At 35.3% G+C, this 23,492-nt stretch overlaps 1 protein-coding gene across 1 annotated transcript; it reads left to right on the top strand.

The window, feature by feature from the left end:
* Positions 1 to 12: 12 nt before the first annotated feature.
* On the top strand, positions 13 to 23,492 carry LOC123566155 (sorbitol dehydrogenase-like). The gene is made up of 9 exons (XM_053550127.1): positions 13 to 162; positions 4,450 to 4,483; positions 9,415 to 9,579; positions 10,141 to 10,300; positions 11,106 to 11,224; positions 13,177 to 13,242; positions 15,645 to 15,820; positions 19,016 to 19,169; positions 22,560 to 23,492. Exons 1-9 carry the CDS (start codon positions 109 to 111, stop codon positions 22,679 to 22,681), a joined length of 1,050 nt encoding a protein of 349 aa, XP_053406102.1. The 5' UTR covers positions 13 to 108; the 3' UTR covers positions 22,682 to 23,492.

Below are 23,492 nucleotides of genomic sequence, written 5' to 3'. Positions count from 1 at the left end.
AATTACCGGTTTTTCGGATATCCTCGGACTTGTACGTAGGCATAAGTAAACACTGCATTTCTTATTTTGGCTAGACGTGTCATATTTTCCTTGAAAATATCACTAAATATGACAGACAAGAACTTGACAGCTATTCTGTATAAACAAGGAGATATTCGTTTAGTAAGTTAACATATTTCTTTTGAATGACATCCATTGATTTTGTGTTTTTAGCTGGCATTCGTATTTGTTTACAGCATTGGCCAAATTATTATGTGCTGATCATGCCAGATATTCTGATCATAAGAAATATTTTACAAGTTAAAGCATAGCAAAAGTTCCTTCTAGGGCACATTTTTTTAAATATAAAATGATCATCTTGTAAAATTTTGGTTGCAATGTCTGTTTTATACTGCCAAAAATGTCAAGTAACTATTTACGCTAGTTATTTAACATTAATTGTTAAATCCTACAACAAATTAAATCAGTTACCACTTTCAGTAGAGTAAATACGGCAATAAGACATTGACCCGGTCAATCCATTACGTTTGGAAGCGTGAATTTGTTACACATAATTAGAGGGTCGCAACGGGGTTTGTTTTTACATATTAACCATGCATTTGAAGGTAACGATAATATTTAATTGTTTATACATTTAAATTTGCTGATATATGTCAATCTGGTCGACTGAATGTGCATATGTTATGTTTTTCAAGAATGGAGGAAATAAAAGAATCAATCAATCATCCTCGGGTTTAGTAATATGTAATCCACTGAACGCGTTCAGTCAGGCCTCAATTAGGAAAGAATAGTTTAACGTCAGAGGTTATTTCTAAGGTCACGGAGTTTAATTGGCCAGTTTGTAATGACAGCAGCTTTCGATATCAGTAGCTCAGTCAAGTGTGACTTACCGAATTATAATGTTCCTTCTCAAGAGAAGGAACAATAAAGGTAAGCTTTATTTAAACATTGCATATAATCAGCATAAAACATGAGTTACAGAGCTCTTGTGCAAAAAACTTGTTATCTGGTAACAGATACACACTTCGTCATAACCTTGCTCTTTATGCACCCCTGTTTTTATCTTTTAAATCACGAACAAATTTTTCATTCTCTTTTATTTTGGCCCGATTTTCTTTTATTTTCTGCTAACAATCTTTGTGGGTTGACACGCACGAAAGTGTCTTCATCCCTGTAATGGGTTATACAGTAATGGAATGTCACAGGGTGTAATAATACAAACTAGCCTGACTATTTTTCATCCTGGCGCAACGTACCTTTTAAATGCTGAGTGCCAAGCATTAAGGGATTAAACCCCAGGCCTTCTGCATTCAAAGCTGACACTCACTGACTTACTGGCTTACCTCAGTTGCAATGACAGTGGCAATGTTAAAACAACCGAAGTATATGCCATACCATTCTGACATGAGTAAAGTATACTAAACTTATTTATAATTTAGCAAAGTTGATCATCTTGTTTTGATGAAAAATCTGAAATCTATAGAGTGAAAGGCTTAACTTAAGGCCAATACAGATTTAAAAAGGTAACTTACTTACTTAGTCCATATAATGGTTTAAAGTAACTATTGGATGGTACAGGTTTCAAGTTCTTTCCTACAGTAACTATAGCACTTAACACATATTACATGTACCTTCATTTTTATGCTCAAATATGGAAGGACCTGCAGGCATAATCTTTAGTGTTTGAACAGTTTGTTTGGCTACCATTCTGTTCATCTGTCACACTTTCTTCAGAATTTAGCTCCTACATTTTTCATCCAATTCAAATAAAACTTGGTGTATTGTGTTTACATGAATTGGACATGTGCATATTTTTGGGACTTTCCTGCTGAGTATTATCCCTTTGACTTGACTATAACTACATCTGTATGTAGCTCCAGTTTCCATCAAATCTAAGTGAACACTTTGTATCAATCATCAACATCATGAAGTAGACATATATATATATATTAAGATTTATTTATTTTGCTTTGCCTCTTTTTTGAATTTTTATTTTATTCTGACCAACATTTCCAGGAGCATTTTGTGAGACAATGTTTACGAGGGGTGTTCAATAAATACCCGGAAAAGTGCTCTCATTTCTTTATTTCTAGTCTCATTTTGCTAAAATTTGAAAATATGACGGATATGAACATACTGAATTCAAATACCTAAATTACAAATTTCATAACATGCACAATATTTATTTGTCGTCTCCTAGGCAACGTCATCACCTCAAAAGCCGCCCAACGTCATTATGATGCTGTCATATCACACTCAATTAATCAATACTACTCATGATTACCATTGATTCAGTGTTTATCACCATTAAATGCATTTTACACCTTCCTAAGAATAAATAAATACTGTTCGTATGATGTTCAGGACTGTCATGTTGAAGAAATTGGACACTGAACTGATGCCCTGTCAAGGAGCTCTTTAATTTATTAAATGTGACTGAACGTTATTTTACATGTCTGTAACACATGTCGTCAGCAGTATTCTCCTGACCACTTTTAAACGTCACGTCCCACTAATAGAATTTTGTTTTCTTCAGGGCATTGTCAACTAAACCTTTTTCAGCATAGCATTTGTCTCTTTCCTTGATTTTGGATTCAGAACACAAACTGTTATCTCACTTCTCCGTTCAACACTGATTTTCAAGCGACAACCAACTCAATATGCCTGCCATATATTTTAATGATGTCATATTTATAATTTGACATTATTGGCATAACTCTTACTTTTCATATCAGTATTCACCTAATTTAAGAAAAGGTAGCTTGAAAAATAAGTAAATGGAAAGTAATGTTTTAGCGCATGTAAAATAGAAAAAGAGACAAAATTGGGCCGGATGACGTCACATGACGTTGCCATGGGGACTCGCATTTACTTATTATTTATCCAAAGACAATCTAATTTTGACATATCAGCCCAGTATTCCCTAGTCTACATTTTGTAGCATTTTCATTTATTTTTGATGATACATGAAGAATTGAGAGCACTTTTCCGGGTATTTATTGAACGCCCCTCGTATGTTAACATCATTCTTGTTATTGATATTTTACATTTTGAAAAAAATTTGGTTTCCATTTTATGTCTAGAACAGTCAAAAGAGACATTGAAGATATAGCGGATAATAGCATAAAGTCAAACAAGTAAAATTTTGAATTAATTAAATGTAAAATGGCAAATTTTCATGATTTTTTGGACAGCATTAATGTATTCTAAAAGTCTATTGTTATCGGTCATTTAATTGTAATCAATTTATAGAAATGGTCAATATATACATGTATTGTTATGATAATAAATAAAATAAAATAAAAATGAAAGTATTTAATCAAATACTATATCAAGAATATTTTTTATGGTTTAACACATTAGATTTTCAACCTTGAGTATACACTGCATAATCTATAGAATGGCAATTTCATATGCAACATATTTGTTATCATTTAAATTTCTTCAACTTTAGATAATGAACCAGACTACAGACCTATTTTTGGTAATAAAGATGATAGATTATCTAGGTCTTTGACCTAGTTAACTCTGTTGTTATCTTCAGAAGTTCTCTGATTGGCTGTTTTTGATTATTTGGTGTTACTTAAATGAACTTAATTTTTAATTTGCAATTTTATGTGCAGTATTTAATATAGAACCAAGTTATTTCATTAGAGCATGTTTTTGAATTAAGGCTTGTACTGTTGCCTTGCCAAATTTTAGACAGTGTGGAAGTCTTAATGATGACTGTGTCTAGCTATGAAATAAAATACAGTTTATAAAAGTTGGAAACAGGATGTCATATTTGTTAAGTTTCTTGGCAATCAGAACCACTGTTTTGTATTGAAAAAATTAAACAATCACTTTTCTCCTAATTATGCTAATTGTTAACCCTTATGATATATCCATTTTCTCTCCCAAATTAAAATTAGATAAAAGAAGTTATATTTTATATTCAGGAAATAAGATAGGGTTTAATATTAAAGCATTTTCTGGAGTGAAACAAAAAATCTCCAAAAAGTGGGTTATATCACGATTTGACTGTTAAGTAGGAGTGGAATTTTACCTGTACAATATTTTTTGTGACTAATTCTCTTAAAAGTTTAAAAGTTATAATTATTGTGACATACCATGATAATATTGTACTGTACAGATGAAACAAAATTAACCAATGTCTTCCCTCAACATTTTATTATAGCTTGATGAAAAGATGAATTCAAAGGAGTGTTCACTGGTCACTGGTTCGAGTGTTCACTGTTCACTGGTTCCAGCTGCTTAATGGTATCACATCCATAAATTCTCATATAATACTAGTACCTGGCTCTCCGGTACCTGGCTCTCCATGATATACTGAGCCTTCTTCATATTTAATTTTGTATCAGCTAAGAAATATAGTACTGATATACATGTGCAACTTTGCATATTAATATATTGTCTCTATAGTAAATGGTTTTTTAAAAATCTTTTTAGGAAGAAAAAGAAATACCAGAACCAGGACCAGGGCGTAAGTTTATGGATTTTTAGTGTATAACTAGTCTGTGTTTCACTTCCGTAAATTTATAATAAAGATGTACACTACCACTTAATTGTCTAAAAAAAAATATGTGATTGAATTTTTGGTAGACATTTAATTTAAAATTTTGGTCATGCTATCTTTCAGTTTTATATGATTAGGAGTAACTGGTTGCATACTGAGAACAGATTTACAACTGAGAAGATATCCCCATTATATATCTAGGATTTAACTTGTGACCATTGCTAGCCAGTCTTTGATATGGAAATTTAGTCTTTGAAATATTAAGTTTTCAAAGTTATTGAAAAGGCAAATACTTAATATAATGGTCAGTTACTTATGGAGAATAGGGTTTCAACTTGACTGTTTTTCAAGTAGTAGAACTTTTGTAATCAGCCTTTTAGTTGGCATTGGGTCACAAAAGTTCTGGTTTAAGTTTTGCATGTAAGCAAGTTTCTCAGAAACTACTTGGCCAAATACTTCCACTCTTCACACAATCATGTCTTTGGCATCATGAGAAGACCTCCCAGACAAGTGACATAACTCTGTTATTCCCCTTTTCAATTGAGAATTTCAGGTTAAAGTTTTACATGTAAGCAGGTTTCTCAGAAACTACCTGGTCAAATGCTTTTGAACTTCACACATGTCTTTGGCATCATAAGGTGACCTTACAGGGCAAGTCGCATAACTCTAGTTTTTAACTGACATAATTATGCCTGTTTTTAACTTAGAAAGGACCTCGGACATTTTCCTATTCAGTTTGCCTATCCGATTAAGGAAAAAGTGACATAGGGATAGACTTCTGAAATTGCATAGTTACGGTAGTTGAAGACCATTTCTTGATAAATGCGACTTCATTTTACAAGTTTATGTACAAAAAAGAAGACTTTGTAGATATTTCTCATTCTCTTTTCTATTAAAATATGAACATAAATCATTTTTATGTTTTAAACATCTTTCCCCCCCAGTGACGCAACAAAATAGTTCACATGCCTTTGTAAATAATTATTATATACGTATGCTGCAAAAATGGCACTTGGTCACAGGTGGGAAAGTGTTTAAAATTGAAAAAAACTATGTACAGGGTGTCAGCAAATAAAGTTTTACATAAATATTTGACACTTATTGCATGTGTTTCCTAAACCTTACATATCTACAGCTTTATTCATTTTTATGCCCCCGAAGGAAGGCATATAGTTTTTGAACCGTCTGTCGGTCTGTCAGTCTGTCCGCAATTTTAGTGTCTGGTCCATATCTTTGTCATCGATGGATGGATTTTCAAATAACTTGGCATGAATGTGTACCACAGTAAGACGACGTGTCGCGCGCAAGACCCAGGTCCGTAGCTCAAAGGTCAAGGTCACACTTAGACATTAAAGGATAGTGCATTGATGGGCGTGTCCGGTCCATATCTTTGTCATCGATGGATGGATTTTCAAATAACGTGGCATAAATGTGTACCACAGTAAAACGACGTGTCGCGCGCAAGACCCAGGTCCGTAGCTCAAAGGTCAAGGTCACACTTAGACGTTAAAGATTAGTGCATTGATGGGCGTGTCCGGACCATATCTTTGTCATCGATGGATGGATTTTCAAATAACTTGGCATGAATGTGTACCACAGTAAGACGACGTGTCTCACGCAAGACCCAGGTCCGTAGCTCAAAGGTCAAGGTCACACTTAGACAATAAAGGATAGTGCATTGATGGGCGTGTCCGGTCCATATCTTTGTCATCGATGGATGGATTTTCAAATAACTTGGCATGAATGTGTACCACAGTAGGAAGACGTGTCGCACGCAAGACCCAGGTCCGTAACTCTAAGGTCAAGGTCACACTTAGACATTAAAGGTCATTTTTCATGATAGTGCATTGATGGATGTGTCCGGTTCATATCATTGTCATTCATGCATGGATTTTAAAATAACTACACATGAATGTGTGACACAGTAAGACGACGTGTCGTGCGCAAGACCCAGCTCCGTAGGTCAAAGGTCCTAAACTCTAACATCGGCCATAACTATTCATTCAAAGTGCCATCGGGGGCATGTGTCATCCTATGGAGACAGCTCTTGTTGTAAATATTTCAAGCACAGAAAACACTAAACTAAATAAATAGGGGACATAGAAAGTGAAGCTAGAAAGCAGACAGATCCTTATATTTTATCATATGAATTTTTCAATCAGATCTATTACCTCTTGACAGTCTAAGTCCGTCGATAGAGTGTCATCAGGATTGAGACAACTGCATCTGTCGTAAGTCAAGAACCAAGCAAGTGGCTTCGACATGTTACATGTGTGTCTTCAATGTAAACATGACAAAGAAATACAGACAAACTTCTATGGGAATAGTGCCACTTAGGTGCATTTTTTTTTACCTTTTGTAGGACACAGTTGAAGCGAACCTAGAATGCATTTTAAGAGCAACATTTGCTTTTATTCAATCCAGTATCCTGTACCCTAACAGAACTACACCAGACACCATCTCATTAACTAACCTAGTTGCTTCCAGAACTTACACTGACACCCATAGAACTAATACTGACTCACCCATAACTAACACTGACACCCCCAGAATTAACATCAATTCGCTCACATGTCTGAAACTTATTTCGAAGCCAACTGAAATACTAGTAAGGACCTCAAAGAACTAACACAGACACTCCAAGAATATCTATATAAATGTTGATACTAGCTGGTGAAGTTCTGTTCCACTGATATAAAATGCTAAAAGTAAGGCATCTCTGAACCCACAGTGGAATAGGCAGTCTCCTGCACCCCTCTGTTTCAACTGTAAAAGGCCAACTACGCCAATGTATGGCCAGCTACACCACTGCATGTATTCCATAATAATCCTCAACATAAAGCCTGGTCAGTATTGTACTAGCATTTAGGAGTGACCTGTCGCTTTTATTAATAGATTTGAAAGGTTACTGGAATAAACCACTTCAATAAAGGGGTACCCTACTTTTTTATAACTTACTTTTATAATAGATATTTAAATGACTGTTCTCTTCGACAATAAGACGCATTGGTGCAGTGGTAAGCGTGATGGCTCTAGAATCTAACTTATGTGAGTTCGAATTCCGACGGAGATGAATTTTATTTTTTCATTTTATATTTTGCTAACATACGTTTTAAAATGATGATAATGTTAAACATGTATTTGAATCGCATTACTTGTATCCTTTTGCTATTTTCAAATATAATATAGGTTTTTCAAATATCTTCTTGATTGTGAATTATTCAGCATGGTTGACAAAGCTCTTAACAATTTGGTCACTCAATTAGCTGATGACACTGATTCGGAGGAAACTAACAGTTACACCAACATCAAGTGTGAAGATGCTCCATTGGACGCGTGTGTTTGAAATGTATTGAATATATTGAAATTGTACGAATGAAATAAAAAATTGAGAAATGATGAAATAAATTGTAATAAAAACAACAACATGAAAATGTAAGTAAAACAAATTCAATCATAAAACAAATCGCACAGTGTGGGATTCGAACCCACAGCCTCTTAATCGCAAAAGTTAAATCACTAACAAGATTCCTCAATTGTACCAACTGAGCTACCGATACATTTTAGCTTGTACATTATTTGAAATGTATTTATAGTTTTAAAAACGTCAAATATCTTTCAATCCCTTATTTAATAAATGGAGCAGTCTGGAAAATACAAATCTAAAAATAAAAGCGACAGGTCACTCCTAATTGCTAATACATGTGTATAAATACAGTATAGCAATAGATTTATAGAAAACAAACAATAGGATATGATCAATGCATCAGTGTTATCATGGGCACTCGGGTGTAAATAACTGAAGTAACGGTACAGTTAGGGACCAAAAGTTTTGTTCCACTTTTATTTTTTCCGTTTCGTTTATTTTCAAAAATGTCAGTAACACTGAAAATCTGCATGGTATCAGTTTATTTATTGTGTTAAAATATTTCATAGTAGACATACCTTAAATACCAATGCTTATTTTAACTAAAAATACACATTTTAAATTTTTCAAAAATATGACCCTTAGTTACAAACTGTTCGAATTTCAAGAATACGAATATGAAATAAAACTATTTTTTGTGACAGTTTGATAGGAATATAACTTATTTATCAGCATTTGAAGCTGTTATATAAAACTATCAGCTACTGAAGTCAAGAAATAGCATTGAACTTAGGGCAAAATCCCTAGCATAATGTCCGATGTCCTTTTGCTTAAAGGTTTGCATATAAGCAGATATCTCAAAACCTATCAAGTGAAATACTTTCTTACTTAAAACCTGTCTTTGGTATCATGAGATGACCTCTTATGGCAAGTTACATAACTCTAGCTATTATTTTGTCAAAATTATACCCCTTTTTAACATAGAAATCTTGTGAAAGTTTTGCATGTAAGCAATTATCTTAGGAACTACTGAACAAGATGTTTTCAGATTCTCCAGATGTCTTTAGCATCATGAGTTGACAGCACATGGCAAGTTTCAAAACTCCAGCTTAAATTATCCTCCCTTGTCAACTTCAAAAAACTTGCCAAAGCTTTTGTATGTAAGCTAGCATTAGGTTGAAGGGCACACTGTCATTAGACAGTTCTTCTTATGGTTTGAAGTCAAGTAAGACTGGTTAGACTAACTGTTCATTGTGTACATATGCTTATAGATGAAACACGATAGTTTGATTTCTACCGACAGTGATTGCACATTTATGATAACATCATTTTACAATTTTTTGTAAGTATTATACTGTATATTATATAATAAAATTAATACAAAATATTTTCACTGGTATGACCTTTTTCATTTATATGATGTTGCCAAATATTGATAGTCAGGAAAAACCAAATCCTTGAGTTTTCACTCTAATTGAAAAGTTATCAGAACAAACGAAAAAAAAAAGAAGCATTGACGCATATTTTTCAGAGGTACAGTTATGTATGCAAGATGTGGGGATCTGTGGCTCTGACGTGCACTATTGGCAACATGGTGCTATTGGTGATTTCATTGTTAAAGCTCCAATGGTACTTGGACATGAGGCTGCAGGTGTGGTCAGTAAACTTGGAGAAGGGGTCACTTCTTTGAAAGTTGGTAAGGCAATATTAAGTTTATTTAAGTTCAGATCTGATGCTATTAACTAGCATACATATAGTAAATTAAAGTCATATATACCCATACAAATTTATTGTTCTATTTATCTGCCCATTTCAGCTGCATTAAGTGTTATAGAAAAATAATGTTTTTTACCTGTAACTGATAAAGAAGAATTACAATTGTAACTGGAAATCTCAAGCAAAGAGACTTCAAGATAACCAAAGGGATTTAGCGTTTTACTTCAAAATAACCAAAATTCAACTTAAAATGATATTTTGTGCACATGTTTTCGGGGCGAGACTTGAAAATATCTTCAAGATAGCTAAAATTGCCAGATGAATTATCAGTAAAATGAATTTTTAGGTTGTTTTAATATATTTAGACCAAATTAGGTTTTACAAGTATTTTATGAATGTATATCTGTAATTATGGTTAAAATGGCAGTGTTCTGTGAATTTTGAAATCAGGGGCAGAAATACAAATAAAGTCAAGTTATGTAACTGTACAAATATGAAATAACACGACTGTAATGATACTAGAGGGAGTATTATGTTACAGGTGACAGAGTAGCTATAGAGCCGGGGGTGCCATGTAGGTGTTGCTCATACTGCAAGAAAGGTCGTTACAACCTCTGTCTTGACATGAAGTTCTGTGCCACACCCCCAATAGATGGAAATCTGGCCAGATATTACGTGCATGATGCAGATTTCTGTTTCAAGTAAGATGTTGTGTGTAAAACTCAAGCTTTCTCTTTTAAATAAGATGTTATGTGTAAAACTTTCACAAATTTTTTATACAAAACATCTTACTTGAAAGAGAAATTTTGAATTATACGCAGAGTATGTTTTGCGAATTTATTGTTGTTGGGCAAGAGTTATGCAAAAAAATTGAGACAGACATAATAATATGACTATGACTGTATTCTATGTAATAAAAAAACTGAACATAAATTGTTCATAGTCTGTTGTTTGTTAACTGATATATTGTTTCAAATAATTTGTTCTTGTTCATTTATGTATGTCTTTTTTTTTCTGTGGTCCAGAAAATATGTTTTGTGTTTGTTTTGGGTTTAACACTTTTTTCAGCAATTTTTCAGTCTTATAATGACGGGCAGTTAACATAACCAGTGTTTCTTGATTCTGTACAAGTACTAACCTGTTTTCCGCAAGTAACTGCGGACTTGCCCACATGAATCAGAGGTGGAGGACGAATGGTTTCAGACAAAATGTCTTTTAACAAATTGTCACGGAGAACATATGCCTCACCCGGGGATTGAACTCCTCACCCCGTGCTCTGTGCTGTGAGCAGCTCAGTTAAATGATTGATATGAGGTACTAAATGGAGAAATTGTTGTATATCTCTGTTGAATAATAATCAGTCAGAGTTAAACTTTGTTTATTCTTCTTGCAGGTTTGAAAAAAATGAGAGAAAGGCTAAAAAATGACATATTGTTATTCCATGATTGTATGAGTATGATGCATTTTAAGATAGGAAGCTTACTGTTCTGATTATTTTTGTACCAGATTACCTGACCATGTGAGCACAGAGGAAGGAGCCCTGTTAGAGCCACTGTCTGTTGGTGTTCACGCATGTAACCGTGGAGGGATAACACTGGGTAGTAAAGTTCTCATTTGTGGTGCAGGTATGTATGCATTCACTGAATAGTGTATATAGAAAGTATGAAGGAAGTATGAAGTTAGAAAGGAGCACACATGATTGTTTGAAATATATGAAATATGTTATTTGGAAAAAACAAAGGGATTTAAATATTGTAAAATGATAAAGTGGAAACTGCAGTCAATATGATCTGTTATTCTCACACATGGTAACTGGTAGTTAAAACTTACATTTTTAGCTTGACTATACAAAGTATAGAGAGCTATCCTACTCGACCCGGCGTCGGAGTCGGCGTCCTTCCGCGTCCGCACTTTGGTAAAAGTTCAGATGCACTTTCGCTTTATCTTTGTTATAACTTGATGGATTTGCTTCAAACTTAAAATAGTTGTTCCTCATCATCACCCACATCATATGGCACAAGGGTCATAACTCTGGCCCCAATATTTCATGAATTATCCCCCATTTTACTTAGAATTTCAGGTTAAAGTTTTGGTGCACTTTCTCTTTATCTTAGTTATTACTAAATGGATTTGATTCAGACTTAAACTTCATCACCCACATCATATGACACAAGGTCCATAACTCTGGTACAAGTTTTTCATGAATTATGCCCCCTTTTTACTTAGAATTTCATGTTGATTATGATGCATTTTCACTATATCTCTGTTATTTCACAAGGGATTTAATTCAGACTACATCATTTGACACAAGGGCTATAACTATGACACCTGTATTTTATGAGCTATCACGCTTTTGTACTTAAAATTTCAGGTTAAAATTTTGATGCACTTTCACTTTATCTCTGTTATTACCAAATGGATTTGATTTCAAACTTAGATTAGTTGTACTAGGTCATCATCCACATCATATGATACAAGGGCCGTAACTCTTCCAGCAATATTTCTTGAATTATGTCTCCTTTTTACTTAGAATTTCAGGTTAATTGTGGTGCACTTTCACTATATCTTTGTCATTATTTAATGAATTTGATTAAAACTTAAATTAGTTTTTCCAGATCATTATCCTCATCATATGGCACAAGGTCAGTCACTCTGGCACAAATGTTTTATGAGTTATATCCCCTTTTTAATTAGAATTAGTTTAATTTTGATGTTTTTTTTTATATCTCTGCTGTTACTAAATGGATTTAATCAAACTTAAAATGGTTGTTCCACATCATCACTCACATCATACAACACAAGTTCGATAATGCCGGCCCTAGTATGTTCTGAGTTATACCCTCTTTTTGCTAATAGAATTTCCGGTTCAAGTTATGACGCACTTTTGCTGTATCTCCAGTATTACTAAATAGATTTAATTAAAACTTAAAATATTTGTTCTGAATTATTAGCCGCATGATATGACACATGGTGCATATTACTTTTGCAGAAGTTTTCCATGAATAATGTTTCTTTTATACTGATTTAATTTTTTTGAGACTTAAGCTATTGTTCAATATCTTCATCCACATTTGAGTCATTAAACACTCCAGTGACAGCTCCAGCTTCCTCAGATGTACCCAATTTCACTATCCAGCATCAAAATAGTCGAGTGCGCTGTCTCCTGTGACAGCTCTTGTTGATTTTCCTTAATAATGTGAATGGCATGTTGGTCAATATAAAAACTATTGCCCAAAGTCTTAAGGACCAGTAAGCCATTCACTGTGTGTTTAAACACATGACATCAGAACATATTTTTTACAGTTTCATTTTCCAATTTTTGAATTATTAGCCCAGCAAGCATGTGTTGAATATAGACCAGTCATACAGCACAAACTATGGACTAGCAATTTATAAAGGAGTCACATAGTAATAGATACAGATGGTATGATAAGTGTAACTCTTCATTTCATGTATGGAATACTTGCAACACTGTGTATCTGTTGTATGTGGTGTTCCTTATCATTTGAAAAATCAGTCAAAAAGTGACCTCAGACAATCGCACACAAACTGAATTTCTATGACTTTTACCTTACAGGTCCTATAGGGTTGGTGAACTTACTGACAGCTAAGGCATGTGGGGCTGCACAAGTCTGTATTACAGGTATGTTTGCATGCAATTTTTCAATAGTACCGTATTTAAAATATGCAAAAATAATTAATTTTTTTGTTACGCAGTTCTAGTTGATATCCAAAGCTAATAAAGAGCAAGACAAGTCTGTAATAAAGCTTTTTAGCTCACCTGAGCCAAAAGCTCATAGTGAGCTTTTGTGACCGCTCAGTGTCCGTCATGTGTCGTCAGTCGTCCGTTGTGTGTCCATCAACATTTAAAAAAAACAACTTCTTCTTGAAAACCACAGGGCAGAATTTCACCAAACTTCACAGGAATGATCCTTGGGTGACCCCCTTTCAAAATTGTTCAAAGAATTGAATTCCATGCAGAACTCCAATTGCCATGGCAACCAAAAGGAAAAACTTTAAAAATCTTATTGTCCAAAACGGCAAGGCTTAGAGCCTTGATTTTTGGCATGTGACATTATCTAATGGTCCTCTATGAAGATTGTTCAAATTGTGCCCCTGGGGTGAAAAGAGGCCCCGCCCCAGGAGTCCGAAGTTTTACATAGACTTGTATAGGAAAAAAAATTTGATAATCTTCTTGTCTGAAACCGCAAGACCTAGGCCTTTGATATTTGGTATGAAGCATTGCCTTATGGTCCTCTACCAAGATTATTCAAATTATGCCCCTGGGGTGAAAAGAGGCCCTGCCCCCAGGGGGGGTGGGTCTCAAGTTTTACGTAGACTTATATAGGAAAAAACTTCAAAAATCTACTTGCCGGAAACTGCAAGGCCTAGGCTTTTGATATTTGGTATGTTTCGTGGCCTTGTGGTCCTCTACCAAAATTGTTCAAATTATGCCCCTGGGGTGAAAAGAGGCCCTGCCCTGGGGGTCCCAAATAAATTTAACATAGACTTATATAGGGGAAAAAATTAAAAATCTTCTGTTCTGAAAGTTCAAGGCTTAGACCTTTGATATTTGGTATGTATCATTGCCTAGTGGATCTTTAACAAGATTGTTCAAATTATGCCTTTGGGGTGAAAAGAGGCCCTGCCCTTGGGGTCACTTGTTTTATGAGTTACATAGGAATAAATACTTCAAAAATTATCAGATCATATTTCCTAGACTGTTTAATTATAATTACCTGATGACCCCAAGCGATTAGGAGTCACTTGACTGTGACCTTGACCTTGACCTACTGACCTACTTTCTTGTTTTTAGCTCACCTGTCACATAGTGACAAGGTGAGCTTTTGTGATCACCCTTTGTCTGTCGTCCGTCCGTCAACAATTTCTTGTCTGCATGATAGAGGTTTCATTTATGATTTTATTTTAACCAAACTTGCACACAACTTGTATCACCATAAGATCTCGGTTCCTTATTTGAACTGGCCAGATCCCATTATGGGTTCCAGAGTTATGGCCCCTGAAAGGGCCAGAATTTGCTATTTTGACCTTGTCTACACAATAGCAGCTTTATTTATGATTTGATTTTTACCAAACTTGCACACAACTTGTATCACCATAAGATCTTGGTTCCTTTCTTGAACTGGTCAGATTCCTGTATAGGTTCCAGAGTTACGGCCCCTTATAGCACCAGAATTAGCTATTTTGACCTTGTTTGCATGATAGCAGCTTCATTTATGGTTTGATTTTAATCAAACTTGCACACAACTTGTATCACCACAAGATCTTGGTTCCTTACTTATCGTTATCAAATTACCTTTCCAAAATTCAATTTTCGAATAAAATCTTGGATTATTCCATTATCCAATACAGCTCACAGATCCAATCTTAGGTTCCAGAGTTATTTTATATCTGATTACCTCCCCTGATGGTAATCAAAATGGATTTATATCAGTAAGTACTTATAGGACTTATCTGAAATTTCATTATGTCATTAGTTGGACTGAGACAATCAGGGTAGATAACTGTTGACTGAATTTATGACAAATTACCTCCCTTTATTTTATGTAAACGAATATATAGCAGCAGCATCTAATGAGATTAGTTTTAAATGTTATTTAAGTCTTCCAGGGTAAGGAATAGTCATGTTAGTACAAAAATGCAGCATTTGAGCCTAGGACCCTCAAACTTGGTATGGAAATTGGCCCTGACTAGGTCAGAAGGGACTGTTACAAGAAAACAAAAACAAAAAGACAAACACAAATATGCTCTATGTATGACGAGAATATGCTCTGCATATGACACAAATGCTGTGATATCATTATTTTATGTGAGGGACTTATCTCCATGGATTGTATGGTTGTGACATTTCACAAAATTAAATCCTCATGAAAGCATAAAGTTCTTATTCTTTCCAGTCCAAAAAATGTAGAATCCAAGAATTTATGCCTCCATAAAATTGCTGTTCCTGTCAAAGCCATGAAATTTTATGCCTCCAAAATTGAATGATTTCACAGTTTGCTCATATTGAATAAAACATTTTAGATTTGGATGAAAAGAGACTGGAAATGGCAAAAGCTATGGGAGCTGACTTTCCACTGAAAGTAACATCAAAAGATCCTAAGGAAATGGCTGGTAAAATTGAGGAATGTTTTGGTGAGAAACCAGAAGTTACTATTGAATGTAGTGGAGCACCACCAAGTGTTAAAACTGCTATATTTGTAAGTTTTATAACATTTTGAAGTATTGTATTAAATTTTACCCCCTTTTCAAAGAAGAGGGTGCATTTTAAGCTAGGCTCTTAGACAAATAGGTAGAGCTATTGGAATCTCCCGTGCATTGGCCACTGTGTCTGCATCAGTATCAGCGTCCTTACTTGGTCAAGTTTTTGTATGTAAGCTGGTATCTCAGTGAACACTTGTGAGAATAGATTGAAACTTCACACACTTACTCCCTGTGATAAACTGACTTACATTGCTTAGGTTCCATAACTTTATTTTGCTTTTTTACAAAATTATGCCCCTTTTTTAGCTCACCTGAGTAGTGCTCAGGTGAGTTATTGTGATCGCTCGATGTCTGGCGTCCAGCATCTGTTTGTCGTCTGTCACCATTTAGCTTGTGTATGTGATAGAGGCTGTATTTTTCAATTGATCTTCATAAACTTTGGTCAGAATGATTGCCTTGATGAAATCGAAAATGGGTCATCTGGGTTCAAAAACTGGGTCACCAGGTCAAATCAAAGAAAAACCTTGTGTATGCGATAGAGGCTGTATTTTTCAATTAATCTTCATGAAATTTGGTCAGGATGATTGCCTTGATGAAATCTAGTGCAAGTTTTAATACGGGTCATCTGTGGTCAAAATCTAGGTAAAAAACTAGGTCACTCATTAAAGAAAAACCTTGTGTATGCAATAGGGACTGCATTTTACATTAGATCTTCATGAAATTTGATCAGAATATTTGTCTGGATGAAATCTAGATCAGGTTTGAATATAGGTCATCTAGGGTAAAAAAACTAGGTCACTCAGTTCAATTAAAGGAAAACCTTGTGTATGCAATGGGTGCTGCATTTCACACTGGATATTCATAAAATTTGATCAGCATGATTTCCTTGATGAAATCTAGGTCAAGTTCAAATATGGGTCATCTTGAATCTAAAACTAGGTCACTAGGTCAAATCAAAGAAAAACCTTGTGTATGTGATTGAGGCTGTATTTTACACTGGATCTTTATAAAATTAAGTCAGAATGGTTGCCTTGATGAAATCTAGATCTTGTTTGAATATTGGTAATCTTGGGTCAAAAACTAGGTCACTAGGTCAAATCAAATAATAACTTTGTGTATGCAACAGGGACTGCATTTTACATCTGATCATCATGAAATATGATCAGAATGTTTGTCCGGATGAAATCTAGGTCAAGTTCGAATAAGGGACATCTGGTGTCAAAAACTAGGTCACCTGGTCAAATCAAAGAAAAACCTTTTGTACGCAACAGGGGCTGCAGTTAACACTGGATATTCATAAAATTTAGTCAGAATGGCTGCCTTGATGAAATCTAGGTCACAAGGGGCCAAAAACTAGGTCACTAGGTCAAATCAAAGAAAATACTTGTTTTCACTCAAGAGACCACATTTTTGGTTCAATCTTAATGGAAATTGGTCAGAATATTCATTGTCATGAAATCACTAAGTCAAACATGTTTACACTGTTATGGTGTGTTTCTCAGGGGAGCGACCTAGGGCCATCTTGGCCCTCTTGTTTACTTAAAAAAAATTGTAAAGTTTTTGTATGTAAGCTGGTATCTCAGTACCCACTAATGGGAATGAATTGAAACTTCACGCACTTGTTCACTGTCATGAACTGACATGTAGTGCACAGCCTCTTTAGCTCTACTTTGTATTTTTACAAAAGTATGTCCCTTTTTCAAGACTTTTATGTTTATTCAATCGACAAGGCCATTGAATAGTTGAGTGTTGCTGTCCTCAGACAGCTCTTGTTTTTGCTCATTGTCTGTTTGCCAATTGGTCCATCTGTTGGTTGTTAGACGTTGAGACTGAAAATGTTTCTGCTTAATAGCTTAATAACTTAGGCCTACAATTGTCAAACTTAATAGGCAGAATGTCTGTGGTCAGTAGATGAAGTCTGCATTGTTTTTGAGATCAAAGTTCAAGGTCACAGAGACCTTGAGATAGAAAATGATATCCGTTCAACAACTTAAGAACACCTCAATATACAGTTGTCAAACTTCATACTTGATTGTACATAGGAAAATCTTCCAAAAAATGTCTAGAAATAAACTAGAAGGCCTAGAGCTTAGATATTTGGTGTGTAGCATTGCCTAGTGGATCGCTACCAAGTTTGTTCAAATCATGACCCCGGGGTCAAGCTTAAATGCAAATCTTCATAGCAACCATTTAACCAGGTGAGCGATATAGGGCCGTCATGGCCCTCTTGTTTTACATATGTTTCTGCTAGTATTATCATAATTTTATAGCCCGAGTGGTGGGGCTTCTGTGGTTGAGTGGTTATGGTCATTTACATTGAATTACATGCCCCTCACTGATATTGGTTTGAACCTCACTTGTGACATTGAAACTCTTTATGTAGGAAACCATCAAGATGGCTTACAGAAGGTTGTAGGTTCTATTGTAGGTACCTGTTAATGTATATTACAATGCGGTAAGACACGTTGCATTTTCATCTTCTTTCAAAAGCTGGAGAAGTTGCCATATGATATAAATTATATTGGGATGCTATTAACCCAACAGAATAAAAAAGACTGCATCAGTAAATGAGCCATGCCATGACAAAACCAACACAGTGGGTTTGCGACCAGCATGGATCCAGACCAGCCTGCGCATCCGTGGAGTCTGGTCAGGATCCATGCTGTTCGCTTTCAAAGCCTATTGCAATTAGAGAAACTGTTAGCGAAAGCACGGATCCTGACCAGACTGCGCGGATGCGCAGGCTGGTCTGGATCCATGCTGGTCGCAAACCCACTATGTTGGTTTTCCCATGGCGCGGCTCAAATATAAAAGATAGCAGCTAAGTAACTTTTTAATGTTAAAAAATAAGGTGATGTCATAAATGATGTAACACAATTGATATGAAACTCAGACGTCAAGATGGAAAAATATTGATGTTTTATGTTTCTTTTTAATCTTACTGAGTACTGTAAAATCATTAAATTTTGTGGGCATGAAATTTCCTGGTTTTGGTCAAAACGCCAATTTCGTGGGGATATGAATTTGTAGATTTCAATTTTTGAACATAAAATTAATGGGAATTTTACTTGTTCTAAAGGATAAAATTTCGTGGATTGACTCAACCACGAAATCCATGAAAATTAGTCCCCCACGAATATTAATGTTTTCACAGTATATGACCTTAAAAACAAAATGTTATTCTTATGTAGGCAACACGTTCAGGAGGGTGTGTTGTTTTAGTTGGAATGGGACCAGCAGAAGTTTCATTGCCGATCATTGATGCTGCTGTCAGGGAAGTAGATATTCGAGGCATATTCAGATACGTAAACTGTTACCCGACAGCTCTCAACATGATCGCGTCAGGTAATTATATGTTTTACCAGATTGTTTTAAGTAGTGAACCTGCGATGATAGTCTGCCATTTTCTATTCTGATATGCTACATGCATTCTTTGGCTAAGTAGACATGACTTTCTGTAACTTTCAGAAAATGCCAAAATTATATAAAGAGAGGAGGTGTTTCAATGGAAGTTCTCATTATAGTTCCACGCTACTTTAAAGCAGGAGACAAAGATGAGGCATTTCTCGAACTGGCTGCATATCTGATTTTACATTATGCTTTTGGTACCCATGCACAAATACAAATACAAATACATGGCATTTATATAGCGCAAAAATTATAAAATATTCTATTGCGCTTTACAATTACATAACACACATTTAAAATATATGCATTCAAAATATGAACAGGATTCTAGAACTAAGATTTAGAGATTTGGACATGTATAAATACTATTTTTACACCACTACTGATATTTTGTATTTTAACAAGACTACACGAGTTCATTGTTCATAAAACTGCCTAAATAAACGTGTTTTCAGTTTTGATCTAAAGCTGGCTTCAGACTGAATGTCTTTCAGATAGCTTGGTAGCTAGGCAGATCGTTCCACCATTTGGGACCAATGACGGCCATAGATCTGTCTGCTAATTTTGTTCGCCATCTAGGGATGTTAAAGTTAGTGTCACTTTGTGAGCGAAGTCTGTACCGTTGTCAAGTAGGTACAAACATTTCCCTCAGATATACTGGAGCTGTACCATTGATGACACGGAAGACTATTACTAAGACTTTGAAAATGACTCTAGCCTTAACTGGAAGCCAGTGTAATTCTTTCAGAAGTTCAGCACTTGGTTGTTCATAGGAAACATTCATGACTACTCTAGCGGCATGATTTTGGACTTGCTGTAGTTTGTTGATTTAGTAGGCTGGAATTTCGGTAAATAAACTGTTGAAGAAGTCAATGTGAGAATGAACCAATCCTTGCACTAATGATTCAGTTGACTTTTGTGTGAGATGTTTCCATATAGCCCTAAGGTTTGTAACTGCAGATGAGCTATCTGACACTTTTTCTGGATGTGATGGTCAAAGTTGAGTGTATTGGTCATAGTTACACCCAGGTCTCTGACATGATCGACGCATTTTACCTCCCACCTACTAACGTTTACGCTTGGGATGTTCAGTTTCGCTAACTGTTGTCTGGTTCCATACATAATTATTTCAGTTTTAGACTGATTCATTTTCAGTTTGAAGGTTGTCATCCATTTTATGATTTCATCGAGACAACTGTCGAGTTGTTGAAGAACAGTTGTTTCATTTTGAGAATATCCCGCTTGAATTATTAATGCATATCTTGTGGTCATCCGCATATTGTTACTTGATTTTTATTTATGGTTTCCAAAAGATCATTATACATTTTGACCATTGCTGTTTCAACCCCATAATATTTTCTATAGGCACTTTGGTAAGCTGGGAGGAGATTGTTAGCTTCAATATGCATATTGATTTCGTTTAGAGCAGCTTTTTCAAGAATTTTGGAGAGGAATGTATTTGACACCGGGCAATAGTTTTGCAGTTTAAGTGGGAGACCTTTCTTCTTCAACGAAGGTTTTATCACAGCACTTTTCCATTCCTCAGGGAACACACCAGATAGCAGTGATCAGTTTACAATTTCTGTCACAATGGGAGCAAGTTGCACAACAGCTAATGTTCAACATAAGAGCTGCATCATGAGAAAACATAGTGCTTCTGTGACCAGCATGGATCCAGACCAGCCTGCGCATCTGCGCAGTCTGGTCTGGATCCATGCTTTTCGCTTTCATAGCCTATTGCAATTAGAGAAACTGTAAGGGAACAGCATGTCCGCACAGGCTGGTCTGGATCCATGCTGGCTGCATATGCACTGTGTTGGTTTTCTTATAGCGCGGCTCATATGAAGTCATATCATAGTTAGAAGTAGTTATTTGTAAGTAATGTGACACTGAATCAACACAATAGGTACAGCCATACACATTGATAACCAAATTGTTAGGTGAATGTTCTTAATGTGACTGAGACAACATGTCTCACGTGATTGTCACCCCCCTTTGATCCATGTTGGAAAGTTGTCTGTTACTTGTTGAGAACATAGTAGCACTAGTTTAATATCCTAGAACACTGATAAGGTTAACTGACCACTTCTACATAACTGAAACACTGAAATAACACCAGATACCAGTATCAGACAAACAAAAATGTAATATTTCTATTGTATGCTGTTTGGTTAGACATAGAAGTATAATGGTTTTTCAAGAAAACTATAAATGTTGAAAGATCAAGTGTCACAGAAGATATATTTTATTTTTATGCCTCCCCCCCCCACTTCGAAGAAAGAGGGGTATATTGTTTTGCAGATATCGTCGGTCGGTCGGTTAGTGTGTAGACCAGTTTGTTTCCTGTTGATAACTCAAGAACACTTGGGCCTAGGATCATGAAAGTTAATAGGGAGGTTGGTCATCACCAACAGATGACCCTTATTGATTTTGAGGTCAGTATGTCAAAGATCAAGGTCACAGTGACCTGGAACATTTAAACAGTTTCCGAATGATGACTCAAGAATGCTTGTGCCTAGGACCATTAAAGTTGATAGAGAGGTTAGTTATCACCAGCGTATGATCTGTATTGATTTTGAGGTCAGTAGGTCTAAGATCAAGGTCATAGTGACCCGGAACGGTTAAACGGTTTCTGGATTATAAGTCAAGAATACTTGGGCCTAGGAATGTGAAAGTTTATAAGTATGTTGATCATTACCAGCAGATGACCCCTATTGATTTGAGAACAGTAGCTCAAAGGTCAAGGTCACAGTGACTAGGAAAGGTAAAACAGTTTCCGGATGATAACTCAAGAACGCTTGGTCCTAGGGTCAGGAAAATTGATAGGGAGGTTGGGCATGACCAGCAGATGACTCCTATTGATTTTGAGGTCATTAGGTCAAAGTTCAAGGTCATATTGGCCAGGAACAGTTAGACTGTTTCAGAATGATTACTCAAGAATGCTTGGGACAAGGATCATGAAAGTTGAGAGAGAGGTTAATCATGACCAGCAGATGGCTCCTATAGATTTTGAGGTCAGTAGGCCAAAGGTCAAGGTCACATTGACCCGGAACAGTTAAACACTTTCCGGATGAAAACTTGAGAACACTTGGGCCTAGGATCACAAAACTTAATAGGGAGGTTGATCATGACCAGCAGATGTCCCCTGTTGATTTTTAGGGCAATAGGTCAAGGTGACATTTAACTAGAACAGTAGAATCTTTGTTTACAGTGAGCAAATAATTTCTGTTCCTTGTGCAATTACTGAATGCATCAAGGGGGCATTTCATGTTCTATGAGCTCTTGTTCAGGTAGAGTTAATGTGAAACCACTTATTTTATTTTTCAGGACGAGTTAATGTGAAACCACTGATTACACACAGATTTAATCTTGAACAGACAATGGATGCATTCAACACTACACTGAGAGGTGAAGGTATCAAAGTAATGATAAAGTGTGGAAGGCAGTAACCAGTGTTATCACATTAATAGAGAGGTGCCAGTGAGGAATTTGTCAGGATCGGATTTTGTCTGTATCCCATACTGAGTACAGAAGCTGTCGAGATCATGACTAAGTGTGCAAGCAGTCACTTTCTTAGTCTTCTATAAGAGGACTGTTAAATTTGGTATTCTGTTGAAATAAATGAATAAGTTCTATTAATTGGGCAGGCTCTGTTTAAGGGTTGAGATGTTAGTTTGTATTTTGTATATGTACTGTTACATGTGGTGTATTATTGGAACATTTATAATCCAGAATTACACATTCATGCTTTTTAATTTACTGTTTGATTTTATTTGATTTTTACTTCAGGCATTGGTGGCCAATCATTGATACTAATGAGGAATAGGTTAATTTTTGTATTCAAGATTATGACTAGATTGTTTTAGATTTTCTTAAGTGACAATTTTATACTGAATGTAAACTTCATTGTAGCTCAGTTTGTATTAGAGTTATTTCCCATTAACTTTTTATGACATTCAGATACCTTCTTTTGGTTGTGTTTGTTTTTTTTTCAATTTTTTTTTTTTTATGACAAATGTTTTCTGAATAATTCATGATGAACTATTGACTTTTTTCTAAGCTAACTGAGGAGAATGCAGTTATTAGATAGCATATTTTGCATTTTTACTGTAATGATTACTAATTTTTTCCAAAATTTAATTTGTCATTTTGATTGTACTTTACATGATAATGTATACATGCATGTTAATAACAGTGCCATTGTTGTGGATAAAGGGTTATCATGATCATTTTAATGAAAGAAAAATATTTACTTCTTTA

This window comes from Mercenaria mercenaria, chromosome 8 (genome assembly GCF_021730395.1).
Source record: "Mercenaria mercenaria strain notata chromosome 8, MADL_Memer_1, whole genome shotgun sequence".
Taxonomy (NCBI): Eukaryota; Metazoa; Mollusca; class Bivalvia; order Venerida; family Veneridae; genus Mercenaria; species Mercenaria mercenaria.
This window is presented reverse-complemented; position numbering and strand designations above follow the sequence as displayed.